General features: G+C 46.2%; 1 protein-coding gene across 4 annotated transcripts in view; it reads left to right on the top strand.

Moving 5' to 3' along the window:
• GARNL3 (GTPase activating Rap/RanGAP domain like 3) overlaps positions 1 to 26,678 on the top strand; it is a 199,411-nt gene that overhangs the window by 152,132 nt on the left and 20,601 nt on the right. For all 4 annotated transcript variants that reach the window (XM_075905772.1, XM_075905773.1, XM_075905774.1 and 1 more), the window contains 6 exons: positions 2,868 to 2,984; positions 3,545 to 3,720; positions 4,073 to 4,231; positions 22,408 to 22,474; positions 24,180 to 24,287; positions 24,813 to 24,931. In XM_075905772.1, coding sequence (XP_075761887.1) covers positions 2,868 to 2,984; positions 3,545 to 3,720; positions 4,073 to 4,231; positions 22,408 to 22,474; positions 24,180 to 24,287; positions 24,813 to 24,931 — 746 coding nt within the window. The remainder of the gene's footprint in view (positions 1 to 2,867; positions 2,985 to 3,544; positions 3,721 to 4,072; positions 4,232 to 22,407; positions 22,475 to 24,179; positions 24,288 to 24,812; positions 24,932 to 26,678) is intronic.

Here is a 26,678-nt window from a genome sequence, read left to right as displayed (position 1 = left end):
AGTTAACCAGTTAATGATAGGTCACACTGGAGCTGCTGCCTGCTCCCAGCCCCCCTAGAGTAGCACCTGTCCATAGTCAGTTGGACTCCCCATGGAGAGAGGCTTCTCTGGACACTGGACAGTCCCTGCCTGCAGGGCCCCCTGGATTCCCCACAGGCAGGGGCTGCTCGGGACAAGAACAACCATTGTCTGCAGTGGGGCTGGAGCAGCCCCCTTCCCACAGCAGATGAGGAGCCGATTACCACTTAATTGGAACTGGTAAGCATCATAGTATTCTGATACTGACAGTGATAGAAATGTAGCCGTGTTAGTCTGGTGTAGCTGAAACAAAAAACAGGACTATGCAGCACTTTAAAGACTAACAAGATGGTTTATTAGGTGATGAGCTTTCGTGGGCCAGACCCACTTCCTCAGATCAAATGGTGGAAGAAAATTGTCACAACCATTTATACCAAAGGATACAATTAAAAAAATGAACACATATGAAAAGGACAAATCAAATTTCAGAACAGAAGGGAAATAGGGGGGAGGGGAGGTAAATGTTTGTGAGCTAATGATATTAGAGGTGATAATTGGGGAAGCTGTCTTTGTAATGGGTAAGATAATTAAAGTCTTTATTCAAACTTAGGCGTAAAGTGTCGAATTTAAGCATGAATGACAGTTCAAAGGATTCTCTTTCATGTATAGTCTTAAAAGGCCTTTGAAGCAGGATGCAGGTAATCAAGTTGTTGAGACAATGTCCTTTCTGGTTGAAATGGCAAGAAACTGTTTTTCCTTTGTGATCCTGTCTAATATCTGTTTTGTGGGCATTGATCCTTTGGCGAAGTGTCTGAGACGTTTGTCCGATGTACATAGCAGACAGACACTTTTGGCACATGATAGCATAAATTATATTTCTGGATGCGCAGGGAATATGTGTTCTTATCTTATAACTCACTTGGTTAGGTCCAATAATGGCATCAGCAGAGTGAATATGTGGCCAAAACTGGCAACGGGGCTTGTTGCAAGGGAAGGTACCAGGGTTGGTATTAGTGTGGTATTTCCTGTGGTTGTTGGTAAGAATCATCTTGAGGTTAGGTGGTTGTCTATAGGAGACTATGGGTCTGTCTCCCAGAGCCTCTCAGAGTTTAGTATCCTGTTCCAGTATAGGCTGTAGTTTATTGATAACGTGTTGGACAGGTTTAAGTTGGGGGCTGTAGGTGATGACAAGTGGTGTTCTATTGTTGGTTTTCTTGGGTCTGTCTTGAAGTAGATGGTTTCTAGGTATTCGTCTGGCTCTTTCAATTTGCTTTTTTATTTCTCCGGGTGGGTAGTTGAGGTTTATAAATGCTTGATAGAGATCCTGAAGTTTCTGGTCTCTGTCAGTGGGATTAGAGCAGATGCGGTTGTATTGAAGGGCTTGGCTATAGATGATGCATCGTATGGTATGTTCTGGATGGGAGCTGGAAGCATGTAGGTAACTGTATGAGTCAGTAGGTTTTCTATAGAGAGTGGTGTCTAATTTTCCATTGCTGATTTGTACTGTGGTGTCCAGGAAATGGATCTCTCATGTAGAATGGTCCAGGCTGAGATTGATGGTGGGGTATAGGTTGTTAAAATCTCTGTGGAATGTCTCCAGTGTTTCTTGGCCATGTGTCCAGATCATAAAGATGTCATCGATGTAGCGTAAGTAGAGAAGAGGTAAAAGGGGACGGTAGTTGAGGAAACGTTCTAGGTCAGCCATAAAGATATTAGCAGACTGTGGGGCCATGCGTATACCCATGGCTGTGCCGCTGATCTGGAGGTATAAGTTGTTCTCAAACTGGAAATAATTGTGGGTGAGAACTCCCGTTACTTTAATTATCTTATCCATTACAAAGATAGCTTCCCCAATTATCACCTCTAATATCATTAGCTCACAGACATTTACCTCTCCCCTCACCCATCCACCTTCTGTTCTGAAATTTGATTTGTCCTTTTCATATGTGTTCATTTTTTTAATTGTATCCTTTGGTATATATAGTTGTGACAATTTTCTTCCACTATTTGATCTGAGGAAGTGGGTCTGACCCATGAAAGCTCATCACCTAATAAACCATCTTGTTAGTCTTTAAAGTGCTACACAGTCCTGTTTTTTGTTTCTGATACTGACAGTATTCTGAAGAGCCACAGCTGCCATAGGCTAAATAACCATTGTAGTTGGTTCAAAGTGCAGTGGGGCGCTTTTTTTTTTTTAATCTACTGCTTTTCCTTCTATATACATGATCTTCAAACATCTTATGACAGGTGTTGGGGACTGAAGATTTTAGCATTGGCAGTGAGTGTTGTTTTCATTTCTGCAGTGGGAATATGACCCCTTTGGCATAAATTTGTTTAAATTATCACATTTTAAGATCACCCGCCATTGATCCAGTAAATTTAGACTCACTTGGATTATTTCCAAACAGAGGGGTAATGCTTTGATCTTGTGCGGTAATTTGCATTAGTTCTTCGTTGATTTTCATTATGTTATAATAATCCTGGTCTCGTTTTCTCACCTCCTTTTCCATTACTTTGTTTTCTATTATGGAACTAGGTGGAGGGAAACCCATGCTATTGATTTGAAGGAATTCTTTTATTTCTTGTATTGGCTACCATGTTTCAGATTTAATTTCATACCATGACAGTTTGCTTATCAGCTCAGGCACTCTTAATCTGGTAGCAGAGCTGCATAATGTAAGCAGGATTCACAGGCATTGTTTTCCTTCCAAGCATATTCCCACTCATCTCCAAAGAAGACTAGAGAGAGTTGCCTCTTATCTTCATAAATGTTGTGATGTATGTGCAGATTTGACATTTGTTCTGTTTTTTAATTTGTTAATTCCCTGACTCTCCCCTGTCCCTAACAGGGAAGGACTCTCGTCTCCTTGTCTTCAGGATGAGTGCTGTACAAAATGAGGTGGAAGTAAAGCAGATGGCAAAGAGCAAATATGATTGCAGAGAAAACAAACTTGAGAAAACAAAAGGTAATTTGAGTCTCATTTACCAAAAGACCCAGTTAGGGTGCTGGACTAGAAGCTGCCAAAGGTCCCATTGGCTCCCCTGTAGATGTTAGAGCAACTGATACTTAGTCTTCCCCCTCTGGGCAGTGCGTTGAAATCCTGAGTTTAGATTGTATGTGAAAATAAATTTGGGCTAATCCCAGTTTCCATTTGTGCACTTCACAAAAATACCACATGACTTTTTCGTTTTTATCTGGGAGAAGTTCTGAGGCAGAATAGATATATTTCAAGAAGGATTGAAGGACTCTGGCATAGCTATGTGTGGAGGCCCAGGACTGGAATAACTGGGCAATGTTGCCTGTCAGACTTGGTGCATTGGTAGAATTGTGTAAATTCGTAGTTCTGGGAATAGCAAGGAGTTGCACCTTATTTTTGAGTTCTATTGGAAAAACTGAGGACATTTCTAGATGGACAGCAACAGAATATTATGGGGTAGGCTTGAGATGCATACTGCCTTGGGTGCAAGCCTATGCATTGAATTGTCCACTTCAAGACAAAATTATTCATTTGCATTATCTCCTTAGGCTGTCATTTGTATGCCATTAATACACACCATAGCAGTGAACTAAGAATTGTTGCAGCTATTCGGAACAAACTGCTCCTCATCACAAAGAAAAACAATCAAGGCAACAGTTTAACCAGCATCTCTTTGATGTCACCGCTGTCTGACTCACCAGTAGAGGAATTCCAGTACATCAGGGTATGCTTGAGACAGATCATTCATTAACAATTATCTTCTCTCACACTGGGCAGGAGACACCTGGTCATGGAAGGGCACATATCTTGCCTTTCTAAATGCCATGTTTGGTTCAGTTGAGAGGCCCAACAGCAGTGATGGGAAATCCCACTCTATGTGCTGAAACAAAAATCTTCCGCTTTTTTAAATTTGGTTCTTGTTTGCCGGAGAAACAGGTCTGTGTACAGCCTGTCTACCCCCTAGCGCAGCTCCCTGGGCATCACCTGCAGTACAAACAATTTATAGTGAGAGTATGAAAAGTAGAATAATTCCTTCAATTTATTTCCATCTTAATGTAACGTCATTTCTGTTACAGGAGATTTGTCTCTCTGACCCTCCAGTGATCATGACTCTGGTGGATGGACCGACTGGAGACAATGACAATATGATCTGTGTAGCATATCGTCATCAGTTTGATTTAGTTAATGAGAGTACTGGGGAGTCCTACCGGTTACATCAAGTTGAAGCAAGCAGGGTAAGTTCTCAGCATTAAGGCAGAGTGTGCTAGCTTAACCACATCTGGCACCATAAAAGTCTGTATAGTTTTCCTTGAGCCCACTTTGACTTACACCAGCTTCCTTTGAGCACCAGTTTGGGAGGTTCATGGCTTTTCGTTGCTCCCAGTCTGCCTGAGACCTGAGTTCTTTCTGGGGTACCTAGTGGTGATTGTCCCTGTGCAAGGCAATCATAAATTAAGACATATAGACTGGTACTCCCAGATACAACACTGGGTGGGCAAAAGCCTTGCATCTCAAAGTCTGGAATATCACCTTTAACAGCAGTAAAGCTTTTTTTCCTAGTTCAAAGAGGGTGAGAGTGTGGGGTGGGGGCCATATATACATGTACTACTATAAGGTAGGTGCATAACTGGCTGGATAACCATTCTCAGGGTATGTCTACACTACAAAGTTAGTTCGAACTAACGGACGTTAGTTCGAACTAACTTTAATAGGTGCTACACTAGCGCTCCGCTAGTTCGAATTTGAATCGAACTAGCGGAGCGCTTAGTTCGAACTAGGAAAACCTCATTTTACGAGGACTAACGCCTAGTTCGAACTAGCTAGTTCGAACTAAGGGCTGTGTAGCCCTTTAGTTCGAACTAGTGGGAGGCTAGCCCTCCCCAGGTTTCCCTGGTGGCCACTCTGGCCAACACCAGGGAAACTCTATGCCCCCCTCCCGGCCCCGGACCCCTTAAAGGGGCACGGGCTGGCTACGGTGCCCGTGCCAGGTGCAAGCCTGCCAGCACCCAGCTAGCAGACCCTGCACCTGGCACGGCACAGAGCCACCCACCCGATGCCCCCCAGCCCACCCCCTCTTGCCGGGACCAGGCTGGCGGCTCCCGGGAGCTTGCCCTGGACCGCAAGAGGCGGGCACCTTCCTGGGCTAGTGCGGACATCGTGGACCTCGTCCACGATCTCCGCACTAGGCACAGGAAAGTGGCCGGCTAGGGCAGGAGAGCTGCCAGCCTGGCCACCCAGGACCAGGTGTGCATGAAAATCAAGGGGGTCCACTGAGACCCCCGACCCTGAGCCCTGAGCTTACAATGGCCGTCCTGGGTCAGACCAAAGGTCCATCTAGCCCAGTAGCCTGTCTGCCAACAGCGGTCAACCCTAGGGACCCTGGAGGGGATGGACCGAGGACAATGACCAAGCCATTTGTCTCGTGCCATCCCTCTCCAGCCTTCCACAAACTTTGGGCAGGGACACCACTCCTACCCTCTGGCTAATAGGACTCCATGGACCCAACCTCCATCACTTGATCTCACTTCCCTTTCAACTCTGTTCTAGTTCTAGCCTTCACAGCCTCCTGCAGCAAGGAGTTCCACAGGTTAACTATTTGCTTTGGCAAGAAGAACAACTTTCTCTTACTAGTTTCAAGCCTGCTACCCAGTCCTTTCCTTTGGTGTCCTCTAGTCCTTCTTTATGGGAACTCAGGAAGAACTTTTCTGAATGCACCCTCTCCACCCAACCCCTGCTTTTAGAGACCTCTATCCTGTCCCCCCTCCGTCTCCTCTTTTCTAAGCTGAACAGTCCCAGTCTCTGTAGCCTTTCTTCATCTGGGACCTGTTCCCAACCCCTGATCATGTTAGTTGCCCTCCCCTCTCCCAGCCTTTCTCTTCCCCTCTCCCACCTCCTTTTCCCAGTCTCCCCCAGTTTTGTTCAATAAAGACAGAGTCAATGTTGGAAGAAACGTTATCTTTATTTTGTACATCAATAAGAAGGGGGGCTAGGGAAGGGTAAGTGGAAGGAGGTGAGGGAGGAATGGGGTACGAGCCCCCGATGGGGAGGACTGGGCTGGCTCTGCAGGCTTCTGGGGGTGGAAGCTCTCCTGCAGCCCCCCAATTGCCCCCTCTCCCCAGATGGCAGCCTGCGGCAAGTGCAGCCGGGCTGATGGCCGAGTGGTGTGATGTGCCCAGTGTGGGCACTCAGGGCACTCCAAGCCAGAACTTCTTTGCAAGCGGGGCACCCCTTAGAACTGTGTGTCCGGGGTGGGGGTCGGGACCCTTTAAGCGCAGCCCTCGGCTAGCCTGAGACAGCATCTCCATGCTCTAAGTCCTCCTTTTATGCCCTGCCGGCACTGCTTCTGGCCATCCTTAAGCCCTGTTCAGAGTCCACTCAATGTGGACTTACTAGTTCGAACTAGCAAAACGCTAGTTCGAACTAGTTTTTAGTTCTAGATGCGTTAGTTCGAACTAGCTTAGTTCGAATTAACTAATTCGAACTAAGTTAGTTCGAACTAGCGCTGTAGTGTAGACGTACCCTCAGAGAGTAGTTATTAACAGTTCACAGTCTTGCTGAAAGGACATAACACAAGTAGGGTTCCACAGTGGTCTGTTTTGGGACCGGTTCTATTCAATATCATCATCAATGATATAGATGATGGCATAGAGAGTATGCTTATTCAGTTTGCAGATACCATCAAGCTGGGAGGGGTTGCAACTGTTTTGGAGGATAGGATCATAATTGAAAATGATCTGGACAAACTGCATAAATGGTCTGAGGTAAATAGGATGAAGTTTAATAAAGACAAATGCAAACTACTCCACATAGGAAGGAACAATCAATTACACGCATAAAGAATGGGAAGTGACTGTCTAGGAAGGAGTACTGCAGAAAGGGAACTAGGGGTCATAGTGGAGCATAAGCTAAATATGAGTCAACAGCGTGACACTGTTGCAAAAAAAGCAACCATGATTCTGGGATGCATTGACAAGAGTGTTATGAGCGAGACACAAGAAGTCATTCTTTCACTCTACACTATGTTGATAAGGTCTCAGTTGGAGGATTATGTCCAGTTCTGGGCACCACATTTCAAGAAAGATGGAGAAATTGGAGAAGATCCAGAGAAGAGTAACAAGAATGATTAAAGGTCTAGAACACATGACCTATGAAGGAAGACTGAAAGAATTGAGCTTATTTAGTTTAGAAAGGAGAAGACTGAGAGGGAATATGATAGTGGTTTTCAGGTATCTAAAAGGGTGTCACAAGGAGGAGGGAGAAAAATTGTTGTCCTTGGTCTCTGAGCATAGGACAAGAAGTAATGGGGTTAAACTGCAGCAAGGGAGGTTTAGGTTGGACACTGGGAAAAACTTCAGTGGTTAAACACTGGAATAAGTTGCCTAGGGAGGTTGTGGAATCTCCATTCTCTGGAGATATTTAAGAGTAGGTTAGACAGACACCTGCCAGGGATGGATGATCTAGACCAGAGGTGGCATTTTGAAGGGGGGCCACTTCACAAATTTCTGAAGTGGTCGCAGGTTGACCCGGAAGGGGCAGGGCCTCGGGTGGAAGGGGCAGGGGCAAGTGCTGTAAAAAAGATGCTGCTTTGTTTTTTACACAACGTAGTGTAGCGGGTTTGACTCACTTTCACGGCTTTTTCCCTCAGGGTGGCCTTTGGGGAGGTAACTGTCTGCTCTGACACTGACATGCCCCCTTTGGGTGAGGTGTTCTCTTCAGGCCACTGCCCTCCGGCAGTGACCACTCCAGTCTAGGTCTGTGCTCCCTTCCGGGGGGGAGTCATTGTTCTTCCTCTGCTCCTCCTCCAGGGTCCTTCCTACTCCCTAGGGCCCCCAGTTCTTCTCCTACTCTGCCTGCCCGGTTGCCTCCTGCAACCCTACCTTGTGGACTTATGGCCTGGGGCTTCCCTGGCTCAAACTCCGCCAGCCTACCGCGGCTGCCTCCTTGCAGCCTGGCCTTTTAGAGCAGCCTCCATGTGAGCCCTGCCCTCCATGACTGTCTCCTTGCTGCCCCTAGGGCCTCAGGCTGGGTAGCCTGGGTTTGCTAGGCTGAAGCCTCTCTCGTTGCAGGCATGCAGGTCCGTCTCCTCCTCCTCCTCCTCCCCCTCCCAGGAGCTGCTCTATATGGCCTCCAGCTGGGCCCTTGTTAGCTGCCTCAGCTGGGCTTCCTCCTGACTCCAAGTCTCAACCCCTTAAAGGGCCAGTACAGGGCTATGCCCTGCCACAAAAGTAATTAATTTTTAGAAATAATTAACTGAATACAACATTATCCAAGTAATATCATAGAAGGCAACACTTGTAAAATTTGTAATAACAACACTAACACTAAACTTTTAGTTACATCAGTAGGGTTGCCAGGTGTCCGGTATTCACCTGGACAGTCCGATATTTTCGCGTCCTGTCTGGTAAAAAAAAATTCAGAGAATACTGGACACCTAAAATGTCCGATATTTTCTGATTTTTTTCCCCAGCCAGGAGGCGAAAATGCCAGGCACCTGGCAACCCTACAGACACTCAGCACCTAGCCTTGTCCCCCTTCCCTCCCCCACCCTGGTCCCCACTCTGGCACCCCAGACCCCATGCTTACCTGCTTCCGCAAGGCTGCCAGCACAAAATGGCTGCCAACCTGGGTCTTAGTGCTCAACTGCTCCCTGGTTCCTATCCCTGCACTCACTCTTAAAGGGGACATGCTGTTTTTGCTCAACAACTTTGGTCTCCTCCTCCCCCTTTTTTTTTTTTTCCCTTCAACAGAATTTTTTCCTGGTGGTTTTTTTTTTGGTGGGGGGCGGGTAGTGTTTGGTATTTTTTTTCAACCATCTAGCAATCCTATACATCAGTGGTGGGCACTATCTGACCCAGGAATCGGACACGTTTCACCAGGGTTAACCCCAGTAGCCACCAGTGCTTTATTTACCTGCTTCTCTGCTGGTACAGCTGCTTGAACCTCCCATTCACCGTGGAACACTATCCCTCGCCAGTGGGCATAGCGTGGATTGGGATACCACCTCCTGCAGTTCACGTGGGCTGGGAATGGTGATCCACAGCCAACAGGAGCTTTAAATGGCCCTATCTGCAGAGGCACAGCACTAGCAGAAGCTGCATCTGGCTTATTGCCCATCTGAGTTACATGCACCTTATGTGTAAAAGAAAAAGGCAACTTAGTGTGAAGAAGAAAGTCTCTGATGGACATTAACAAGGGACATGAAGTCAGGTGTTATTTTTGATGTTGCAGTGCAAAGCACTACTGTAAGGTGTTCATCAGTGATAGAAGATCTGTTTGATTTATTGAATTTCATCACAGAAAACATCTGCTTGCAGATGTAAGTTGATCCAAACAGTACAAGCATCTTTTGGGCATGAGCCTTGATATTCAGAAATTTTTGTTCATTGAGAGATGCATAAAATCCCAGAAGTGGTGTTGATTTGAATACTCTGCAAGCAAGGCATCACTCTGCAAGTCAATAAGCTCAATTTGGAAGTCCCTCGGAGCATTTTCCACCACATATGTGAAAGGGGAGGAGAACAAAGCCATGTCATTTTCTATCATTTTAAAATCCATGAAGCGTCGAAAAATTCACCATGCAAAATGAGCAGTAACGAATTGTATCTTTCCAGGTTCTCGTCAGATATTGTAATCTGTTGCAAAGTGGGGAAGTGTGGGAACTTCTTTCCAGTCTGGCAGGAGAAAAGGAGCAACTTTGCCATGAAAGATTTGACAAGGGAATACATGTCACGGGCAAAAAATCCCTTGCCTTGCAATTTTGAATTCAGTTTGTTCATGTGACCCATAATGTCAATGGCAAATGCAAAATCAGAGAGTCAAGTCACATTCAGTTGAGGGAAGTCTGCATCTGTTCCTTTCATTTTCAAAAACACATCAATCGCTACTCTCAGATCCCACACTCTTTTCAGAATGTTCCCCAAACTAAACCGTTTACCATTTGTATGATACTGAACATCCCTGTGCTCTGACTCAGAGTCCTCCAACAGAGAGATTAATTGCCTTTGATTTAATGCTTTGGCTCTGTGACGGCGCATTGGGGGTCCCCCGTCTCCTGCACCCCGAGATGGCACAAACAGACTCCACCAGCCAGTGGAATTGAGGGTAGTTTATTGCTCCTCCAGGATACAGCATAGCACAGATGTAATCTGGTTACAGGAACTGGGGGCTAAGAGGCCTCAGTGCCCGCCTTGAGATAGGGGAATCCCAGCCCCCTCCCCAGTTCCTTCTCCCCTGCTTTCCAGCCAGGAACTAACCCACTGTCCTCCAGCCCTGCCCCCCAGCCAGGGCAGCATCCACCTTCCTTTGTTCCTCTCCATGGGGGTCAGCTGGCCAAACCAGTTGAGATACCCTCTTTGCATAGTGACTCATCACTTGTCTGCTCGGTGGTGCTACAGACAGCAGCCAGAGAGTTAGCAGGTTACCCCCCATTACGTCACAAGCTCTAATAAAGTTGACCAGTTTTGTAACTGTATCAACAACATTGTTTAATTGCAGAACGCTTTTGCAGAGGGGCCTGTTGGTGAATAATGCAACGTAGAAAAATTATGTTCTGTTCTGGGTTTATTTCTGTCACTTGGTCTTGTATTCTTTTCAACAATCCAACATTTTTGCTTGTCAGATTAGGACTTCCGTCAGTGATCACACTCACCAATTTCTTCCAGTCCAGTTCCAATTTTGAGATGCTGTTATATGCTGCTTCCAGTAGATCTTTTTCAGTGGTCATAGTTTTCATTGACTGTATTGATGCAGTTCTTCTGGAAGCTCAACATTTGTACTGATGCCTCGATTAAAATCAACAACTAAGCTGTATCTTTGACATCACAACTTTCATCGAGTGCCAGAACAAAGTATGAAAAACTGTTGACCCTGCTTTTCAACTGTTGGTCCAGGTTCTCTGAGATTTCTTCTATTGTTTGTCTCACCATAATTCACCTTGACAATGAAACGTTTTCAAACTGCTTTTTCTTGTCTGGGCATAATATTGCAGCAGTGTCAACTAAACATTCCTTGATAAATTCTCCCTCAAAGAATGATTTGCTATTTTGGGCAATTTTATGCACAATCATGTAACTTGTTCTTGTAATTCTGTCTTGTGCTGTGGTCAGTTTTATGAAAACACTTTGCTCTCTTTGCATTCGAACAACCATGTCTTGGTGTTTTTCTAGCTTTCTCTTCAGTAAGTATGTTTTTTTATGTGAATGCATGTTTGCTTTCAAAATTCCAGTTGAAGGTATATTCTTTTGAATACTGCCATACTTTCTTTGCAATGTAAGCACACAGCTTTCCCTGCCACTTCAGTAAAAAAGTATTTTGAAATCCACTCTTTGTTAAATACTCAGCATTAAGCATCTACTTTCTTCTTCTTTGGAAAATTCATTTTTAAATTCTCCCTCAACTGTATTAATATGTAATGAAGTAAGTCACACAAAAACTGAGAACTACTCCTTGTTTCCTTGAATATGATATGATTTCTGAAAGACTTTCACAATCAGTTTGGAAGTAGGGAGTGGATGTAGTTGGAAACAAAGGAGAAAAGTGGATTACTTGTCAACATATAGTAATGAAATAAATTGCCATTCGGCACTTTATTTACTAGCCAGTATCATGCTATCCATTCACCATTGCTAATTTTGTGGAATGGGTAGTGAAGAAATGTGTAAAAAAAAAACAAAAACACCACCACACACGCACCCATTACCATCTTCTCTTTTGTTACTTTGATCCTGCAATGAACTCTGTAAGAATGAAGATCTGCCTCTTATTTTCAGTGATCCCTAGGTGCTTGTTGCAGGGTCAGGGGGCCTTAGTTATTATTAATTTCTGGCTACATAAAACAGAGGGTTTTGTTCATATACAAAATTGCAAAACTTACCTGTGATTATTACTGTGGTCCTCTGTATTTTCAGACATTAAATTTAAAATAATTATTTTTAAAAAGTTTACCATTCCTATTATTTTGTAGGGAAGATCCTCTCTTGTGGGGCTAGTTTAATTATGTGGTTGATGCTTAGCAATGTCTGAATTGCTTGTCATATGTCAAGACTACTGTATGATAAAGATATTATGTGTATATTCTTGAATTCTTTGTGTTAGTTGGGAAGAAAGGAAGAAAAGGAGGGAGGACAGAAAGCTGTTTTTGCCAGAAGACAAAGTTATTTGAATGACCTTCACATGTTTTATCCCCCCACTTAAGTACTACTCTTTCATAAATAGCTGTGCCACTGATTGTATTAAGAGCTGTTTCTGACTTGTTTTATAGAAAAGCCCGAAGGGGGAAAAAATGCAGGTGTGTCACTCGTGTAACATTTTCCAATGAATGCTTGATGATTTTAATTTTGTACCCTCCCCACACTAAAATCATTAGAGCACACATCACTTTCATGAAAAGGCACAAGGTACTGAATATTAATACTTAATCCTGCCATGAATGCAGAGGACTGAACTAGATGGCCCCTTCCAGACCTATGATTCCATAAAATAGTATTAAAATCCCTGTTTTAATTCCCACCCACACTAAGTATTTTCAGTTAGGTTTTATGAGTCATAAAAGATTCCCACAGTTGACTATAAAAATGGCATCTAGATATTTTTACCAAAACCAGTTGTAAACCGATAGGTTATGGGCATTTAAAGCTACTTCTCGAAGGAAGCTGCTAAAATTTCCAATGATTAACTGTTTTTGAAACTCCTTGAAATACAGGAGCACTTCAGAACACAAATTATAATTTCTTTAAATTAAAATATTTATTTAGTGAAAGGAATGGTTTGTGTATGTGCTTTTATTAATTAATTAAAAGGCACTCACCAAGTAAAACCACTAACCAGCCCAAACCAGATTTTTTCTGCTGTGCTTATGGGCAAGATGGTGCCAAGAGAAGCTCCAGAATCCAGCAAGAGGAATGGATGGGACCTGGGCTGGAAGGGACGTCTTTGAGAGCTACCCTGCTGGGAGCTTTGCTTAGCTTGGGGTCCCTGCCCCCTGACTTCTGGGCAATGGAAGGGACCTGGAACAGATGGGAGAGTTCTGGGTGCTAGCCTCCTCCCGAGTAGTCTGGGGTGGAAGCTTAGAATTCACTCCTACCTCCCCCCTTTCACAGTTCCCAGGCAATGGGCCAGTGAAGCCGAGAGCTGCGAGCCCTTTCAGTGGCTTCTGTTTAAAGGGCTTGTGCCTGCTGGGTGCTGCCAGGCAACACAGTTGTCTGGCAGGCGCAAGCCCTTTAAATAGAAGCAGTTAAAAGGGCTCACGCATCCGGCTCCCTAGCAATGTGCTAGAGGCGCCAGATCAGCGAGCCCTTTTACCTGTTTCTATTTAAAGGGCTCTCGTGTTTCCTGTGGCTGCCAGGCAACACGTTGCCTGATAGGCATGGGGAAGGTGCGAGCCCTTTAAATAGAAACAGTTAAAAGTGCTCACAGCTCTGGCACCACTAGCAGGGCTGGCCCACAACATTTTGGCACCTGAGGCAGGGAGCTCAAATGATGCCCCCTGGCCTGGGCCAAAACTTGAAAGGTCTCAATTCTGCCTCCTTCCTGTTCCACTCCTCTCCTGGGACTGCTCCGCTACCTACCCCAATAAAGGAGAACTAACAGCAGCAGACACAATTTTCTACACTCTGGCTCCTAGTGGCGCTCCCCCCTCCCCCAGTCTGGCACTTGAGGCGGCCGCCTCAGTTCGCCTCATGGTAAGGCCGGCCCTGACCACTAGCATGTTGCTAGTGTGGCAGAGACATGTGAGCTCTTCTAACTGCTTCTATTTAAAGGACTCCCTCTTCCCCATGGCTGTGTTATGAGACCAGGGGACCGGACTTGATCTCTTGAGGTCCCTTCCAGTTCTAGGATTCTATGTGTGCGCGTGAGCAAGAAGCTGCCCTTTGTTAGCCACTCAATTTAAAACTAAGATTTACATAAACTAATACTGAACCAGCTTTCCATGACTTCTCAAAAGTTACGAGGAATAATCTCCCACTTTGATTACCTTTTCCAGTCTTTCATATTCCTCCTGAAGGTCTTTTGAATTCCCTATAAGATCTGTTTTTAACATGAGGTTTCCAGACCAGGTCATTAACCTATCTGGAATGCTATGTGCAGTTTCAGTTCCCGTGTTTAAAAGGGATGAATTCAAAGTGGAACAGTTCATAAGAAGGGCTACTAGGATGATCAGAAGAATGGAAAAGCTTCATTATAAGAGGAAAATGAAGCACCTTTTTTTGATTAGCCAAACCAAATAAAGCCTATGGGGAGATATGATTGCTTTCGACACATACATCAGAGGGATAAAAACCAGAGAGGGAGATGAGTTATTTAAGACAAGAACCGGTATTGATACAAAAAACATGGATATAAAAGGATCATCAATAAGTTTAGGCTTGAAATTAGGTAAAGATTGTTAACCATCAGAGGAGTGAAGCTCTGGAACCCCCTTCCCAGGAGAACAGTGAGAGCAAAAACCCTCACTTGAACGACTGTACTTGATAAGTTTATGGAGGGATGGTCTATGACAAAGGTTCTCCAAACTCTTTAGCCCATGGCCCACCTGGCTCAATGCAAACCTTTTTGCAGATCACCAGGTGCTAATGGAAACTCACCATTAATTATATAATTACACCCGAGCCATTTTGCTACTGCTGCAGCTAGTAAGAATGGTTTAATTTAAATGATTAAACAAATTAAGCATTTTAACTTTCTCATGTTAGTTTATCAAACTTCATTTTAAATAAAGTAAAACGTTAATTTATGTCTAACACAAAAGATTTCAATGTTTTCTTTATAGCAGAGGTGGGAAACCTTTTTTGGGTCAGGGCCACAAAAATAATTAGTTGGGGACCATACAAGTGAGAAGCAAAAAAAAACAACAACCCACCTCCTCCAAAACTCCCTAACCCACACTGATGTGACCCCCAACTGAGATACCTCACTCCTCTAGTGCTCCAGCACCACCAGGCAAGAGAGAAGGATGGGGAGGACTGAGGTTCAGGGCTTCCCATAGACCAGATTTACTTTTCTGGGGTGCCAGAGTTAGTGGATTTTGTGGATCCCTTTAGGCTCTGGGGTGGGGACAAAAATGAGGGGTTCAGCGTGCGGGACAGGGCTACCAGCATGTTGGATAGGGATGGGGTTGCAGGATCTGGGAGGAAGGAGGGGATGAGGTTGCAAGATCTGGGTGGGAGTTAAGGTGCAGAAGCAGTCTGGGAGTAGGGTATCTGGCCAGGGCAGAGGGTGCAAGAGCAAGGAAGGGTGCAGTATATGGCCAGGAGGGAGTGTGCAGGAGCAACAGTGGACACAGGAACAGGGTAGGGGTAGGTGTCTGGCCTGGAAGGAGGGTGTAAGAGCAAGCTGAGGGTATGGGGTCTTTGTGGGGGGAGTGAGGGGGATTGAAATGCTGGGGGGGGTCTGGGCATGAGGGGGAGAGCTTACCTGGCTTCGTGCCCCTGTTGCTCCCATGAACCGCCTCCTTCTGCTCCCATTGGCTAGCAGTGCTCTTACTAATGCAGTGCAATACTCCGTTAGCCTTCTTTGCTACAAGGGCACATGGTTGACTCATATCCATCTTCTTGTCCACTGTAATCCCCTGAGGGTATGTCTATACTTGCAGCCTATCTTTCCCTGCTCTCATCTCAGCCAGACCAATGAAAGATGGAGGGACCCTAATGGCAGTATCTCTGTAGTCATCACTCCATAAAGACACGGTCTCATTACAGCTGCATCTGAAACTCCCCATGAAATCAGCTTAGGAATTTCACATACATCAGACTATGCACATAGCTTGTGTTCTTTCTGAAGGCCACATATCCACTAAAGTAAGGAATTTTCATTTCTTCTTCGAGTAGGGTTGCCAGATGGTTTCAACAAAAATACTGGACACACTTGATGTTACATCACAATCTACATTACATCTGATTTAGAAAATACCGGACATTTATATTTTCTCAATTTCTTGAACGTGAAGCTCAAACACTGGACTGTCCGGTTCAAAACCGGACTCCTGGCAACCTTATCGTCGAGTGATTGCTCATGTCCATTCTATGTAAGTGTGTGCGCTCATACAGACCAATAAATACCCTTGCTGGCCCTCCACCCCTTCAGTTCTTTTTTATTGTCCGTGACAATTGTTGCAACATGCTCTTGTTCTTGCCAAGCAAGCGCCGTTTAGCAGTCACTCGATGCCAAAGTTTCTTCGTTCTAGTTTCAACAGTTACGGTTCTTATCAGTTCTCTAAGTAGGTAAGTACTGTTTTCTAGTGCTAAGGACCTTGCTCTGTGTGCCCGGCATGTGCGGCAGGGCGTGCCCAGCCCTCAGGGCTTCAAACCCTATGAGAAGTGCCAGAGGCCTATGCCTTGTGGTGACCCCACACTCTGCTTGCATTGAGTGCTTGGAAGAGGCTCACTTGTCTGAGGCCTGTAAAATTTGCAAGGTTTTAAACCACAAACGAAGCGGGAAAGAGAGTCATTCAAATGGAGGCAGCTTTACGACCAGCACCAAGCACAGCACCAGCCCCCGGCCCCATTCCGGGCTGCCCAGGCCACCACCTCCTCCTTGCTGGCACCGGGGTAAGCCAGAGTCGATGGCTCAGAACAACCCATCAGCTAGATCACCGACTGCATCTGCCTCCGCCTCACCCTGGTCGACATTGGAGTATTCAACCGACTCAGAGGCGGAGTCCACATGGTTGTCCAAGGGGTCCGGGTCCAGGTCCCAGCACCAGTCCCAGTGCCACTGATCACGGCATCTGAGTACTTCCACTCATCAGCAACAGCATCAATGGGCATGGCCAGTCCTGGTACCAGTGATGCAGCAGTCATGGCCTCCACAGGCTCCAGGCCCGTCTCAGTGGCCATTTGGACGCCATGGGCCCACCACCAGAGCCAGGGCATGGGCCCTCTAGACCAGAGTTGGTCTTCTCTGGGTCCAGGGTGCCCCCTTCGGTGACTCCACTGACCCGGTCACCTACGTTGAGGCAGTCATTTCCCCCAGACCAGACTTCTCCATGGCCCTCGGAGACCAAGGGCCGGGAGGTCCAGCCACCCACAAGGCCTTCACCAGTGGCTTCTCAGGTCCTCTTGCAGGCTGCAGACCCTGTGGAGATGGGGCTGAAGGGGTCCTCAGCTTCGTCCCCTGATGAGGCCCTGGGTGATATTCTCCCCTCCATAGACTCGAGGGCACACCAGGACCTCCTTTGCCTCCTGGCCCAGAACTTGGGGGTCCAGGCTAAGAGGGTGTCAGAGAACTCCAACTTGACTGTCGACATCTTACGGTCTGATACGGCTACCAGAGTGGCCCTCCTCATTAACAAAACAGTGGCCAAAATATCTAAGTCCCTCTGGCAAATCCCGACTTCTGTCCCACCAACAGACAAGAGGGCTGAGCGTCAATACTTCATGTCCCAGGAGGGGAACAAATATCTCTTCTCCCATCCACTTCCAGGGTGCCTGGTTGTCCAGGTGGTGAACCAAAGGGAGAGGCAGAGCCAACTGGGCGCTAACCCCAAAAATGGACCTGTTAGGCAGAAAGGCTTATGCATCGGGAGGCCTCCAATTTTGCATAGCAAACCAGCAGGTTCTGCTGTCTTGCTATGCCTATAACACCTGGGCCTCCATGGATAAGTTCACAGAGCTACTCCCCAGGGACTCTCAGCCCGAGTTTAGAGCCCTCTCAGAGGAAGGCAGGATGATCTATAGGGTCACGCTCCAGGCTGCCCTCGATGCAGCTGACATGGCTGCATGTGCCATGGCCACAGGGCTGGTTATGCACCGCAGTGCCTTTTTGCAAGGGTCCAGAGTGCCTCCTGAACTACAGAACACAATATAGGACCCCTTTGAAGGCCTGTCCTTATTCTCTGAGCAAACAGACCAACGTCTGCACAGCCTCAAAGATACACGGGTTGCCTTAAAGTCTTCACACCCCAGCTACCAGCAGCGCTCCTTCTCAGGCAGGAATGCCCCTAGGTCTTCCCAGCAGGGTACATGCCCTGACTTCTGTCACCGGAACAGCATTGGCAACAGGAGGAATGGCAGACACTATTTCCAGTTGACCCAGGACCAGAGTCAGGGCCCGCCTAGTAAGTCCTTGGGACCCTGTCAAGGGTTTTGAGGGTACGCCCAAGGACAGCCTACCAGCCTTGCCCCTCTCCTTCTGGGACTGTCTATTCCTTTTCCACCAGGCCTGGGAATCTATTACCCTGGACCGTTGGATCCTAGAAACGGTGGGAAGGAGGTATGTCATCCCATTCAGTTCTCCCCCTCCCTCCCATTCCCCTGCCCCGAATCTCTTCAGGGGCCCCCCTCAAGCTTCTCCTGCGGGAGGAGGTGCTTCAGCTCCTCACCCTGGGGGCCACAGAGGTGGTTCCCCAGGGGGTGTCAGACAGAGGCTTCTATTCCTGGTATTTCCTGGTCCCCAAAGCCAAGGGTGGGTTTTGTCCTATCCTGGACCTCCGAGATCTCAACGCCTTCATCATCAAGATGAAATTCAAGATGTGACTCTGGCATCTATCATTCCTTTCCTAGCCCCCGGAGACTGGTACGCTGCCCTCAATCTAAAAGATGCGTATTTTCATATTTCTATTGTGCCCCACCCACCATTTGTTCCTCTGAAGGGACCACTATCAGTTTATGGCCCTCCTTGTTGGGCTTTCCATTCCACCCTCCCCCTGGTATTCACAAAGTGCATGGCCGTCGTTTCTGCCGCTCTCAGAAAACAAGGCATCCAGGTGTTCCCATACCTGGACAACTAGCTCCTCCAGGGGCACTCCGCCAACCAGGTATGCGCCCACATCACCGGGGTTCAAGAACACTTCTGGGAGCTGGGTCTGCTCCTGACTGTGCCCAAATTGACCCTGGTTCCTACCCCAGTAACAGAGTTTTTGGGAGCCAATCTGGACTCAATGGCGGCAAAGTCCTCCCTTCCCAGATCCTGCTTCCTGGCAATCAAGTTGGCTGTCTGGGACATGCAGACGTTCCCAATAACCATGGCCAGGGCCTGCATGCACCTTTTGGGCCTAATGGCTGCGTGCACCTACATTATACAGCGCGCCAAGCTCCGCACGTGCCCACTGCAGATGTGGCTGGCACAGACTCACAACCTGTCCTTTAATGCGTGGGACACAGTGGTGACAGTTCCCCCGACTGGTGGACCCGGGAGAAGGAGGTCTGTGCCGAGCCCCGTTCTCTAGGCCTCTAACGACCCTCCAGCTCGTGACAGATATGTCAGACACCGGTTGGGGGACCCATCTCGGAGACATGTGGATGCAAGGTAAGTGGTTAAAGGACGATCTCTCCCTGTGCATCAATGTCAGGGAGCTGCGAGTGGTCCGCCTCACCTGTGTGGCTTTCCTCCCCTGGCTCAGGGGCAAGTCGGTCCTCATTCTGTCTGACAACATGTCATGGTTTCATACATCAACAGATAGGGAGGGGCCCGCTCTCCTCACCTGTGTCAGGAGGCCCTTCACCTGTAGGATCTCTTCATCAGGGTGGATATTCACTCATTTGCCTCCTATCTCCCAGGCTTCCAGAGTACTCTAGCAGACCAGCTGAGTAGGTCCTTCTCTGGCCACAAGTGGACCCTCAGGGGGGATGTAGCCCTGGACATCTTCTGCAGGTGGGGGTTTCCCATCTGGACCTGTTTGCCGTGCACCAGAACAGGAAGTGCTCAGGGTTCTGTTCCCTCATGAGTCTGGGAAGGGGCTCTCTGGGAGATGCATTACTAATTTCCTGGCCCGAGGGTCTGTTGTACATATTCCTACTGATCCACCAGGTGCTCCTGTGGGTGCGGGAATTCAGGGCATCCCTGATTCTCATCACACCTGCTTGGCCCAGGCAGCACTGGTTTTCCACCCTCCTGAGCCTGTCATGCAAAAGGTCAGTGATGCTCCCACTAGTCCCCGACCTGATCATGTAGGACTTTGGCAGACTTTGCCACCCGGACCTGTGGTCACTGCACCTCATAGCCTGGAAGCTCCATGGCTGACAGCGGTGGAGCTTCAGTGTTTGGCCTGTGTGCAAGAGGTGTTGCTGGGGAGCAAGAAACCTTCCACTAGGGCTACTTATCTGGCTAAGTGGAAACAGTTTTATATCTGATCTACCCAGAGGCGGGTGTCTCCTATGGACACCCCAGTTCCCCTGGTCTTGGACTATCTTCTAGATCTTAGGCTCCAGATGTTATCCTCCTCCTTGATTAAGGTTCACCTAGCGGCTATCTCTGCTTTTCACCCAGGTGCCAGGGGTTTAAGACCCTCTTTGCAGACCAGATGGTAAACAGGCTTTATCCGCATGTTCAGCAGCCTGTTCCCCAGTGGGGTCTTAACTTGGTCCTGTCTAAACTCTTGGGACCTCCATTTGAACCCTTGGCAATGTGCTTGTTGCTACATCTGTCCTACAAGGTATGCCTGCGGTGGTCATCACGTTGGCCAGGCACATGTCTGAGCTGAGGGCTCTCACTTTGGACCCTCCCCCCCCATACAGTTTTCTTCAAGGACAAAGTCAGGTTGTGCCTCCCAACCCTGCCTTCCTGCAGGGAAGATGGTGTCAAACTTCCATGTGTCTCAGGACATTTTCCTGTCAGTCTTTTAACCCAAGGCTCATGCATCGGGTAAAGAACAGGCATTACACACTTTGGCTGGTAGGAGGGCTTTAGCCTTTTGTTTAGAGAGAACAAAGCCCTTCCGCAAGTTGCCTCAGCTCTTTGTTGCCATTGCAGAGCGGCTGAAAGGTCAGCCGGACTCTGTGCAAAAGGATCTCCCCTGGATCATGTATTAGGGAATGCTATGCAGGGATCCCAGCTCCTCCCCTCACGGCTCACTCTATAAGAGCTCAAGCCTCCTTTGCTGCTTTTGTGGCTCATGTCCTTATCCTGGACATCTGCAGGGCTGCCATGTGGTCCTCTGTCCACACCTTCACTAACCATTATGCACTGATACATCAGGCAAGGGAGGATGCTGCCCTGGGTAGGGCTGTCCTCCAGTCAGTGGAAGGTTAAAACTCTGACCCTCGCCTCCTGGGGTTTCTGCTTTGGAGTCATCTACAAGGAATGGACATGAGCAATCACTCGAAGAAGAAAGAACGGTTACTTACCTCGTAACTGTTCTTCAAGATGTGTTGCTCATGTCCATTCCAAATTCCGCCCGCCTCCCCTTCTTCAAAGTAGTCCAGTAAGAAGGAACTGAGGGGGTGGAGGGCCAGTAGGGGTATATATTGGCCAGTATACCGGCTCCACTCCAGGGGGCTCCCCTGCTGGCCCAACAGGTACTGCTAAGGGAAAAATTTCCAACGACACGTGCACGCTGCACGCACATACCTATGTGAAATGGACATGAGCAACACATCTTGAAGAACAACAGTTACGAGGTAAGTGATTGTTCTTTCCTGGACATGTGACAAGCTGTAGTCTACAAAGAACAGAACAAATCATAGTAACCCAGGCTGCTTCTGGGCACCATGGAATGAGTCCAAGGACAAATTGTTTCCTCCCAAAGGATCCTACTGTGAATCTCTGGCTGCACCCTACTTTGCCATCTTCAATCTTATTATACACAGGGTACAGGCTCATTTTATGGGAGCACAGGCAGCCGCAATCCCATCACTCCTACAAGTACCACCGCTAGACCTTAGCAAGGCGTGATGTAGAGTTCCAACCACATATTCATGAGATATTCTGCCTTAGTTCAAGTCTCCTCCTTTGACACATCCTTGCTATAGCTACTTGGGATAGCAATTCTCCAAGTAACTATAGCAGCTACATCCTCCCACACTCCTTTTCTCTGCGTACTGCTGATTCTCAATCACTCAAAGTGGAATACACACAGGGACCATCACTCAAAGAAACAAGGAAATATGCATAGTCTTTGTAACTGGAGTTCTTCAAGATGTGTCCCTCCTATCTGTATTGCATTACCTGTCCTCATTCCCCTCTACTTCGGATCCTCCCTAATCTGCAGAAAGAGGAGCTGAAGAGGTGTCAGTCCACATCCTCCTTCATGCCAGCAGAATGGAATGTGAGGGGAATGACGTAGGCGCAGACAGACACTGCTTACTGGAACTGCAGTCTGACCACATTTGTGCACAGTGCAATACAGGTAGGAACTACACATCTCAAAGAACTCCAGTTACGAAGGGCAAGTGTCTTTCCTCTTCTGAACATTTGTGTTTCCAAGTAAGTTCCATTACTACGTTATGATGTTACTATAGACAATATTGATTGGAAAACTAATTGAATCCTTTGCTAAGATTTACAGTGGTTTTACAACGAATGCCAAATGAAAAAAAAATAGCTATGGAAGGCTGCACTTTAAAAGAAAAAATTGGTTCTGATATGCAGGAGTGCATTTCATTTGACTCTGGGACTAAGTGTTGCATTTTTCTCATCGATAGTTTATAATAACTTCAGTATCCAGTCTGCCCACTACCCTTACCCATTATCATTGCAGGTTAATTTTGTTGCAGCTATTGATGTATATGAAGATGGTGATGCTGGTCTACTGTTATGTTATAACTGTAAGTGTTGTTTTATTTGACCTAGGCAATAGCAAAGGAAATTTTAAAACATTAATATATCATGTCTGCTTGTATCAATGTTGCCTGTTAGTAGGATAAGTATCTACATATTGAGAGATGATATAACTGCTAAGTTAACAGTTTTTCAGTATAACTTACATTATTGTTTTCTAAGAAGCTGTGCAGAATTTAGAAACATTAGTTCCTTGCTTCTATTTTCAAGTGTACAAATGACATTCCCCAACTTTTGAAAACTTCCTGTTACTCAGTAAAATATCAGCTCTTAGGCATCCCCTATTTTATAATTGCCTCTCTGTCTTATTTGACCCCATTGCCAGAGTGCCTGATCTTTAATGAACCATCCGATGATTAGGACTCTAGACTGAGGCTTGGATTCAGTTCCTTGCTCCACCATAGACTTCCTGTGTAACCCTGGGCAGGACAATTAGGTCCCAACTTTTTAAAAGTATGTAGGCATTTCTGTACTCAGCACTGCAATGCCCAGTGATTTAGGTGCCTATGACTCATTTTCAGATGGTGTTTAGGCACCTGTGAGCCTAATCCTGTTGACAGTCAATGAAATGTAGTCTCATAACTACCAAAATTCCTTTGGAAAATAAAACCTAGGATCCTAAATTAGATAGGCACTGCAACACTGAATGCAGAAATGCTTAGTCTGTATGCCCAGTTAACCTCCTGTAATGAATGTCCTAGCATTCCCTGACTGCACAGCAATGTTGTGTGGATAAATACATCAAAATTTGGGAGGTGCTCAAACATTGTAATAATGGAGTCTAGATGAGTACTTCTTGATACAAGAGGCTAGACATGTGAGGGAGTAATGGCACCCTTTTAGACAAAATTTAAGAGTTCAGTCCAGATAAATGGAGTAAATAAAAAGAGCTGGGATTTAGACGTTGGTTTTTAGCTTTACTAGAATCTCTGTTGTGTGTACTACTCGAAGATAGGTAGGGACTTCCATGATTTCAGCTTGACTTTGTAGACATACAGATAACTTTAATCTTGATTTTTATAGTTCATAAGTGAAAGAAATCCTACAACTAGGGAAATAGATGGTGATTCATAAGTCACACTGGATAATCACTGCAATAATATTCTTTGAGTAATCAATGAATCCAGATAAAAGAAAGCCAGTCAGTGGAGTCCTGTCTCTCTTACTAGACAGTCAGTGGAGTCCAGTTTATTCTTACCTTTTTGCTTTTGAATATGGGAAATGTACCAATTTTATGATTTGAAATAGGTGCTATTAAAAACATATTAAAACTTCTGTGTTTAATATCCCCCAAGCCTGATATGGAAATTTCCCCTCTTCATATATTTCAGTCTTTCGGGGGTATGAACGGGATTAATGTATGACTGCCCAAAGGGTGTTTCCTGCGGGCTGGCAGACACTTTGCCATTGACAAGAAATGGAGAATCGGGGGAAAAAGCGAACACATAAAATACTAACAGTACAATTCTTAAAATTGTACAATGACTTATAGGCTTAAATAGACACTTAAAATCAGATTTTACCTCAGATGAGACACAATATAGTATATATTCTATATTACCCTGTTTCTCTCCCTTTAAAAATTATAGTCAGTAAATTCATGTTCTTATAGTTTTAACAGCTGGACAATAAACTATAATCCAATTTTCTAAGCCATGTTATTTAATGTCTATGTCATTTTCTGTGTTACAGATGTCTGCTACTACAGAAAAGTTTGCCCATATAATGGGGGTTCTCCTTTGGTCCAGACATCAACATCAGATTTCCACTTTAGTTGGAACCAGGTTCCTTACGCTATTGGTAAGGAAAAACTGTAGTAATCTAGCAGGATGGTTTAGCATTTTCATTTGTTGTGGAATTGTTCTTGGCCCTTACGGGAGCTGCAGCAGGTGATACGCAGCCATATCACACTCAGTTCTAGGACTGTGCCAGTTAACCTAGATTTTTGTGTTTGATAATTTAGAAAAGCAAGAAGCCTTTGCCAGATTCTTCCCCATGCAGAAACAAAATTCTGAAATCACTGGCTTCTTTTTCTTGTTCTCCATCAGCCCGTTCATTTCCTCCTGCTCCATTTGAGAGATTCCCTCAACTAAGCATGAAGAGTCAGGCAGTCACACAGGGCTTTATGTCGCTGGATGTTCATCAGCGTTTTAAAGGCCGATTAAAAACTTCTAAAATGCTCTAGAGAGGGGAGGTGCTAGAGAAGGTCAGATTTTCAGAAAAGCTCTAGAATCTTTTTAAAGTTCTAGGTACTTATGTAAAACATTTGATACAAATATATGGTTGTAATCATTCTCCGTGATAGCAGCCATTGTTCCCTTGCAGTGTGTGCTTTCCCTTATATCCTGGCCTTCACGACTGATTCCATCGAGATCCGGTTAGTGGTGAATGGGAACCTAGTCCACACAGCTGTGGTGCCTGAGCTGCAACTTGTTGCTTCAACGGTAAGCCCTGGGGCCCCAGTGTGAGATCTCCTTGCAGGGTGTATGTGTAGCACCTAGTAATACAGGCATTGAGTGTACAAGCACAGAAGGGAAACAGGCACCTTCAGAACAGTCGGTTAAAACCATACAAGTACCTGACCCTGTATGATGACGCTAGAGGCCAGATAAGATATGTAATTGGAAACAGTGTATATAGCTGCATGACAGGACTGCATATTTCATTGGCTGTAGTGACTATGCATATTACTTACTGACTACAGGTCTCAAACCCAGGTGTAGCACTCTTGTTTATATGACCATGGCTCACTCAGATATGCTCCTTCTCTAATTTCTTTCCCATTTTTTTTTCATTTTACATTATTAGGAATAATCTTCTCTCTTTCCCACTGACATGCCTCTGGCTGAACACAAGCAAGGGTCACCATCTGTGAGTGCAGGGAGTAAGTGCAGATAGGCTGACTTCACACTTGGGTAATTCAGGGATGAATCTGTCTCTGTGAGTTCTGTGGTGGGCAATAATTTTTGCAGGGGAGGCCATTTCATGAATTTTGGTGTGTAATCATGGGCTGGCTCTGGGCCCCCTGGGAGGGGCGAGGCATTGGGGAGTAGGGATGCCAGGTGTCCGGTATTGACCTGGACAGTCCGGTATTTTCACCTCCTGTCTGGTAAAAAAAAAAAAAAAATCAGAAAATACCGGACACCTAAAATGTCTGGTATTTTCTGATTTTTTTTTTCCCTGCCAGGAGGCGAAAATACCAGACGCCTGGCAACCCTACAATACACTCGGCAACCCTACAATACACTCAGCAACCGGGCCCAGCCCCGGATGCCTCCCTTCTTCCCCCTCCCCCAGAGCTCCCCCGGATGCCCCCCCCCCCCACTTACCTGGTTCCACAGGGGCTTGTCTTGTGGCTGACAGAAAAACAAAATGGCCATTGGGAAAAAAAGCCTTCTCTTAAAGGAGCTATGCTGATTTTTCATTTTTTTATTTTATTTTTTCTTTGCTTAGTAACTGTTGTTGGGGTCCTTTTTTTTTCCTCAACAACTTTGGTCTCCCCCTTTTTTTTTTTCTCAACAGAATTTTTTCCCCTTTGTTTTTATTTGGGGGGGGGGAAGGAGTGTTTGGTATTTTTGATTAAACCATCTGGCAACCTTATTGGGGAGAAGGAGTGGGGCAGTGGGCTACAGAGAGAATGAGTGTGTGAGAGAGACGTGTGTGTGTGTGTGTGTGTGTGTGTGTGTGTGTGTGTGTGACAGACTTTGTGACAGAATGAGTGTGTATGGCACAGAGATTGAGTGTGTGAGTGGCAGTGCATGTGTGACAGTGACTGTGTACGTGTGGCACAGAGACAGTGTGGCACAGACTGGGTGTGTGACAGTGACTCAGAGAGTGCATGTGTGCACTCGCTGCTACTGGGTTTCTGAAAGAAGCCATGTGCTGTCTCTTTAAGACAGGGAAAGCTGCCCTATTGTCTCCCTTCTTCCTGCTCTGCAGAGATGTGGTTTGGGGTGGGAGGAAGTGTGTGTGTATGTGAGAGAGCATGAGCACTGAAAACTTAGAAACAGTGTATTGCCTCCTAAGATAGGCACTCCTCTGAGTCATTTACCATGGAGCAGCTCCGCTGTGTGTGTCCCTCTCCCCAACCCCTGCTTTGCAGAAATGGGGTACAGGGGTAGGGAGATACTCTGACTCCAGCACTCTGCACAGTTAGGAGGAGGGTCCTGGGAGCAGTTTGGCTGCAGGATG

Source organism: Pelodiscus sinensis, chromosome 22, assembly GCF_049634645.1.
Source record: "Pelodiscus sinensis isolate JC-2024 chromosome 22, ASM4963464v1, whole genome shotgun sequence".
Taxonomy (NCBI): Eukaryota; Metazoa; Chordata; order Testudines; family Trionychidae; genus Pelodiscus; species Pelodiscus sinensis.
Note: the sequence above shows the minus strand (reverse complement) of the source record. Positions and strands in the feature narration are given on the sequence as shown.